Raw genomic sequence first — 7,284 nt, forward strand, 5'->3', positions numbered from 1 at the left:
TAAAAAGCCACGAATAAAAAATAATTTATTTGACATAAAAATATTTTTATTTATACATTCAAATAATAAAAATAAATCATTTCTCTTAAAAATATTTTTTTCCAGACAAACATACCCTTCATAACACAACACAATGTAAATGGAAACTTTATTGTTGGAACATGGATCCTTAAATGGTAAAATTGCAAGAGAATATACTTCGAGGAGTGATGTAAAATACCCATCATATCAAGAGGACGAACTTTGTGGTACCTAATTTCATAAAGCTTAAAATCGAACAAGTTCCAAACCGACGCGACCTTTTTCCAGAGACCTCGCCAACTCTCTCAAACAACGCCACCTCATAGCCTCACGCCCGGGTCTCTCTCTCTCTTAAATCTGAAAAAGCTTTTATCAGAATTAAGAAATTCTCTTTATTACTCCATTAATTATTCCTTTTTTTTATAAATAAAAATTAAAATCAAACACTATAAAAATCGCACCACCATATTACTTCCTTCCTCTCTCCACAAAACACCATTACTTCCTTCCTCTCTCCACAGAACACACACAAAAGTGATGATAACCGTTTCCTTTTGATCTCTCAAGAAAAATAAGAATCACCTTCTTCTTCTTCGGTTTGTGCGGAAATGGCGGGAAATGACTGGATAAATAGTTACTTAGAAGCGATACTGGACGTTGATCCAGGAATCGACGATGCAAAATCGTCATTGTTGCTTAGGGAGCGAGGTCGTTTTAGTCCTACTCGGTATTTTGTTGAGGAGGTTATTACTGGCTTCGATGAGACTGATCTCCATCGTTCCTGGCTTCGTGTAAGACGATCGAGGCGACACGACACCGTGTTTTTTATTTCATTTGATTGGGTGAATTCAATGTTCTTTTTGTAATTTTGAATGTGAATTGATTTTTGATAGGCTGCGGCGATGAAGAGCACGCAAGAGAGAAATACTAGATTGGAAAATATGTGCTGGAGGATTTGGAATTTGGCTCGCAAGAAGAAGCAGGTTTTTTACACACACACACGCACACACACAATTTTAGTTAGAGAAAAAGTGTTTAATTATTAGTTTATGGTATTTAATTTGTTTATGATAATTATCATTCAGTAATCTAATTGATGGACTAAAAAGACAAATCAAACCCGGTCCAGCATGTGTCAATCATATTTTGGTTGTGGATCCCACTTAGAGAAGTTTCAACATTAAATGTTGTTTGTACTTTTTGGATCGTTTTGATGTGTTGATGTCAAAAATGATTTTTAAAAAATAAAAAAACATCATTGACATCTATTTCGGCACGAAAAGCTATTTGAAAAGCAACCGCTATCACACTGCCAAACACGCTCTTAAACATGCACAGTTGAGATATGTAAATTTTTTTATTTTTTTTATTTAGAAATATATTAAATTAATATTTTTTTTATTTTAAAATTTATTTTTAATATCATTCCATCAAAATAATTTCAGAAACATAAAAAAATTAAAATTAATGTTTTTTAAAAAAAAAACAATTGAATTGCAATCACAAACAAGGCCAAAAACTTTGCTGACTGATTGGAATATCCATAATTACTAGCTAAGATTCTGTTCGGAAGTATGATGCAGAGTTATTAAAATTATAATTTGTTTTAATTGTAGTTTTAAAATGTTTAATTAATCATACACACCATATTGCATAAAAAAAGCATTATAATTTATAGTTTTTTAAACTTGCTTTTACAAACTATAATTATAAAAATTATCACAATTTTAAACACAAACTAAGTCCAATAAGAAAAAATCGTTGCCACGCATGGGATTGTGTGTTGTGCCTGAACTCATGTTCGATTGACTTGCACTATTGGGATTTGTGATTTCGTACAATAGCGACTGCATTTTGCGGATCTTTAACAACAATAGAATGTATGACACGGACTTTTATTTTTTTTTTTGTTTATTTGTTTTAATATGTTTAGCTGGAAACATGGTTCATAATGGGGATGCTTTTTAAGTTGTAACTGGTTAGCAGTTAATTGTTTGAATTTTGTATGACTAAGGTTCAAATCATGCTATGGGGGCAAGAATGTTTAGTTATATTTGGACTGTATGTTTTCCCATTTCTTTACATTTTTACTTGCACTTTTTTATTAGCTTGAGGGCGAGGAAGCTCAAAGGATAGCGAAACGCCACCTTGAACGTGAAAGAGGTCGCAAAGAGGCAACTGCTGATATGTCGGAAGATCTGTCAGAAGGAGAGAAAGGAGATGTCCCTGGTGACCTTTCAGCACATGGTGGGAGTGTTAAAGGAAGAATGCCTAGAATAAGTTCTGTTGATGTGATGGAGAATTGGGCTAACCAGCACAAAGAAAAGAAACTTTACATTGTGCTCATAAGGTATGGCCAAAATTTTTATTATTGACCTGACATTATAATGGGTTATTTGCATGCTTATTATTCATATTGACTTTGTTTATACCTGTGAACTAAAAGTTGATCTCAATATTTGAATATATAGAATTTACAACTTGCTTGAAATTCATAATGGTTCATAAAATTATTTCTAACAAGCGGTTTTGCAGTCTTCATGGCTTGATACGCGGTGAAAACATGGAGCTTGGTCGTGATTCAGATACAGGTGGCCAGGTAACTCTTTGCATTTCTGTTCAAATTCTTATTGTTATGTGGCAAGTACTTATTCTAGACCATCATTTCAATCATGAAGCACCACTTTACTTATGGGGAGGTCTTGAAGTTACCTTTTTATGCAGGTCAAGTATGTAGTGGAGCTTGCAAGGGCCCTGGGTACAATGCCAGGGGTTTATCGGGTTGATTTGCTGACAAGACAAGTATCGGCTCCAGATGTGGATTGGAGTTATGGTGAACCAACAGAGATGCTGAATCTAATAAGCTCTGAGAATTCAACAGGGGAGCTCGGGGAGAGTAGCGGTGCTTACATTATTCGAATACCATTTGGCCCGAAGGACAAGTACATAAGAAAGGAACTCCTTTGGCCTTACATTCCAGAATTTGTAGATGGTGCACTAGGTCATATTATGCAGATGTCTAAAGTTTTGGGAGAGCAAATTGGTGGTGGAAATCCAGTCTGGCCTGTTGCAATACATGGACATTATGCTGATGCTGGTGACTCTGCTGCTCTTCTCTCTGGAGCTCTAAATGTTCCTATGGTTTTTACTGGACACTCACTTGGACGAGACAAGCTTGAACAACTTATGAAACAGGGACGGCAGTCGAGGGAAGAAGTAAATGCAACATACAAAATAATGCGGCGGATAGAGGCTGAAGAGTTAACTCTTGATGCCTCTGAGATTATTATAACTAGCACTAAACAGGAGATAGAAGAGCAATGGCGCCTGTATGATGGCTTTGATCCAGTACTAGAGCGCAAACTTAGAGCAAGGATCAAACGAGGAGTGAGCTGTCATGGCAGGTTCATGCCTCGAACTGTTGTAAGCATCAACATGTTGTTATTAATTCCTTCATTAAACCTGTGAGGCTCCCATTAGCCTCAAATCAAAATCGAAGTTGGTTGTTGTGATATCTTTATGCTAACAGTATTTTGTAGCAAAACTAATCCATATCTTAATATGTCAATGATGTCCAGGTGATTCCTCCTGGAATGGAGTTTCATCATATCACTCCACACGATGGAGATTCTGATGGAGAAGAAGAAAAAAACAAAGATCATCCTGCGTCTCCTGATCCACCAATTTGGTCAGAGGTGATAGTTATTCTTTTCTTATATTTGCTTTGGTTTTTGACAGTTGAATGATTTTACGTGTTTCTGATTGATTATTCCTTGTATTCATTCTAGTAGGGATTTTAAACTTGATACTGACTGCAGTTTCAAATCACCAGATAATGCGTTTCTTTTCCAATCCCCGGAAGCCTATGATACTAGCTCTTGCAAGGCCAGACCCAAAAAAGAATATTACTACTTTAGTCAAAGCATTTGGAGAATGCCGCCCGCTAAGGGAGCTTGCCAACCTAGTAAGCTAGTCTTTGAACTTCTATGTCTAGTGCATGCATTTCAGTAACCGGACTCTGTTGAAATGGTTCTTGATTCTCTTCTTTCTTTTCAAAATTTGTTTTGTATGAAGTTGTAAATAATCTGTTGTTGTTTTCTGTTTTTGCAGACGTTAATAATGGGAAACCGTGATGATATTGATGAAATGTCAGGCGCAAATGCCTCTTATCTTCTTTCCGTTATCAAGCTTGTTGATAAATATGATCTATATGGTCAAGTGGCTTACCCTAAACACCATAGGCAATCTGATGTTCCTGACATTTACCGTCTTGCAGCCAAAACAAAGGTATAATTATAAATCATATTTTACCAAATTGATCTTGCAATAGGATGTCACATTTCATGAAATGGAATTGTGTTGAAATGACACCGTAGTTTGCATTTAACAATATGGCTGATTTCAGTCTGTCAAGAAAGTTCTGATCCTTTTCTCGACTTCTTATCCTGGCAATTCTTTTTCCCTTTCAGGGTGTGTTCATTAATCCAGCTTTCATTGAGCCATTTGGACTTACTTTGATAGAGGTGTTTCTCTTTATTTATCACCTCCTATCTTCATTTTAGAATACATTTGTTCTTGAAAATTTAACGTGTCTCCTTGCTGAACAGGCAGCAGCTTATGGTTTGCCTATGGTTGCCACAAAAAATGGTGGTCCTGTGGACATTCATCGGGTGTGTTCATAGTTGAATCCTTCCAATCTTAGGATGATTTTCTTGGCTACTCATCAAAACTGCTGTGAGTTTGAAGATTCCTGCTAGCTTATGGATACTGACAACAAATTTATTACAGGTGCTTGACAATGGACTGCTTGTTGATCCTCACGACCAAAAGTCCATTGCTGATGCTCTTCTCAAGCTTGTTTCGGATAAGCAGCTGTGGGCAAGATGTAGACAGAACGGACTGAAAAATATCCACCTTTTCTCATGGCCAGAGCATTGTAAAGCATACCTAGCTCGGATAGCCAGTTGCAAACCCAGACAGCCTCAGTGGAAGCAAATTGAAGAAGGATTTCAAAATTCAGAATCAGATTCACCTGGCGATTCTTTGAGAGACATACAGGATTTATCTTTAAACTTGAAGCTATCATTGGACGGGGAAAGAACTGAAAGTGGCAATCTTGATAATTCTTTAGATAACGAGGACAATGCTGTTGATGGAAAGTACAAGTTAGAAAACGCGGTTTTGACAATATCAAAAGGTGCCGTAGGAGGCTTACGGAAGGATGGAGCTAAAGAGAGAGCAGATAACAATACTAGCAGTAGTAAATTTCCATCTCTGAGGAGGAGGAAGCACATTTTTGTCATTGCTGTTGATTGCGATACAACTTCAGATTTTCTTGAAATCCTCAAGATGGTTGTTGAGGTGGCAAATAAAAATTCTGCTGGGTTGATAGGATTTATTTTATCAACAGCCATGACCATATCTGAGATAAATTCTCTTCTGAATTCAGGGGGCTTGAACCCATTGGATTTTGATGCATTTATTTGTAACAGTGGTAGCAATCTCTACTATCCATCTTCAAGCTCTGATGATTCTGGACTTCCATTTGTACTGGACTTGGACTATCATTCACAGATTGAATACCGTTGGGGCGCAGAAGGTTTGAGGAAGACTCTGGTTCGTTGGGCTATTTCTGTTAACGATAAAAATGGACAAGGAAAGATTGTTGAGGAAGATGAACCCAGGTCGTCTTCATATTGCTTTGCATTGAAAGTGAAAGACTTATCATTGGTAATTATGTTTTGAAATCCGAGGACTCCTTTGCCTAATGCCCCTGATTATGATTTGACTCTGCATTCAAGTTCTGCTTTGCTTTTTTGTGTGTTTGTATTCCTCGTCAACTATTACTTAGAACATACTCTGTCTTCACAGATTCCCCCTGTTAAGGAACTTCGGAAATTGATGAGAATTCAGGCTCTTCGATGCAATGTAATTTATTGTCAACAAGGTGCCCAAATAAACGTGATCCCTGTGCTGGCTTCTAGATCCCAGGCGCTGAGGTATGCCTTCTATTTTCTATATATATATATATTTCTGTCAACTCTTTTGGTTGCCAGAGCTGCAGTTGAATTGGTGAAATGAATGTCTAGAAATAATAATGCTCTCTTATTTCTGAGTTACAGTGATGCCTGATAATTTCTTTTTATTCCACGAGCTTGTGATCGAGACTTTTAACCTATGTTAAGCCAAATATGGTGGTAAAATGAAGCTTGGTGTAAACTTCCGAACTTCTTGCAACACATAGGGCAAATTACCATATAAGATCTCGATTATTCTTCAGGTACCTCTATGTTCGATGGGGCACGGACTTGTCAAATATTGTGCTCTTCACCGGAGAATGTGGAGACACGGATTATGAAGGGTTGCTAGGTGGGCTCCACAAGACTGTTGTACTGAAGGGAGTTGGCAGCAGTTCTCTCAAGCTCCATGCTAATAGAGGCTATCCTCTCGAAGATGTTGCTCCGTTTGACAATCCCAACTTTGTCCAAGCCGGGGGTAGCAACGCCGAGGATATAAAGGAATCTTTGGAGAAACTAGGGATTCTTAAGGGTTAGAAAAATTGTCTTTCTCCGATCTGCCGAGATAGAGGCTTTTCCTCCGGTGGCTTTCTCTCCGTAATCCGGCCCCCCCAGCCACCCTCCTCCCTTCGAAGCTTCATTTCACCGAAATTGCCTATAGCTTCGGTCCAAGAGTGTGAACCCCCAACTTCAATTTTGTTTTCCTTAATTCTGAGAAACAGTTGTAGTCTGCAGCCTCATTGCACTTCACTGATTCTCTTCGCTAGCTTTGGCGTCCTCCTAACCTAGTTCTTTTTGGCTCACCCTATACCACCCCCACAACTAGAGTTTTGTGCTATTCTATGTGGTTTGTATAAAGAGAGAGTTATTCTCTCCAGTTGTTTTGTTTAATTCTCATTGGTTTCTCAGCCACACCACGGCGTGTAATATTGGAAAATCGATGCTTGCCTGAGTTCAAAATATGGATACATCACAAATTATGTCTTCTCGTGTTTTCGATCGAAAATAAAAATATATCTAATTAAATAATATTTTTTTATTTTTAATATTAATATATCTGAATCATCTTAAAATATTTTGAGAAAATAACAACCTGGCCACGAAGCATAATGTGCAAGGCTTTTTTGGAAAATTAAAAAAAAGACTGTTACCCATATCAATACAAATACAATTACTAAGCTATGCATCATATTCAATAGAAATATGATTTGAATTCGTGAAAAAAAGAAGAAGGGATCGAGGTGTA

The 7,284-nt window shown here is 37.3% G+C and overlaps 1 protein-coding gene across 1 annotated transcript; it reads left to right on the plus strand.

Annotated features, from left to right (window-relative positions):
- Positions 1 to 312: 312 nt before the first annotated feature.
- LOC118051254 (probable sucrose-phosphate synthase 1) lies at positions 313 to 6,998 on the plus strand. Its single transcript, XM_035061880.2, has 13 exons — positions 313 to 812; positions 915 to 1,004; positions 2,130 to 2,371; positions 2,557 to 2,620; positions 2,746 to 3,444; positions 3,600 to 3,716; positions 3,854 to 3,985; positions 4,132 to 4,308; positions 4,491 to 4,544; positions 4,629 to 4,691; positions 4,810 to 5,751; positions 5,893 to 6,020; positions 6,302 to 6,998. The coding sequence occupies exons 1-13, from the start codon at positions 630 to 632 to the stop codon at positions 6,573 to 6,575; spliced, it is 3,165 nt and encodes a 1,054-aa protein (XP_034917771.1). The 5' UTR covers positions 313 to 629; the 3' UTR covers positions 6,576 to 6,998.
- Positions 6,999 to 7,284: the final 286 nt, after the last annotated feature.

The sequence above is a fragment of the Populus alba genome, chromosome 18 (genome assembly GCF_005239225.2).
Source record: "Populus alba chromosome 18, ASM523922v2, whole genome shotgun sequence".
In the NCBI taxonomy this organism is placed as follows: domain Eukaryota; kingdom Viridiplantae; phylum Streptophyta; class Magnoliopsida; order Malpighiales; family Salicaceae; genus Populus; species Populus alba.

Excerpts from the sequence above, each read along its gene's own strand:
- LOC118051254 (XM_035061880.2), top strand. The coding sequence starts at position 630 with ATGGCGGGAAATGACTGGATAAATAGTTACTTAGAAGCGATACTGGAC. Across the intron at positions 3,986-4,131 it reads TAAGGGAGCTTGCCAACCTA|ACGTTAATAATGGGAAACCG; the intron begins GTAAGCTAGTCT and ends CTGTTTTTGCAG. Across the intron at positions 5,752-5,892 it reads AAGTGAAAGACTTATCATTG|ATTCCCCCTGTTAAGGAACT; the intron begins GTAATTATGTTT and ends CTGTCTTCACAG.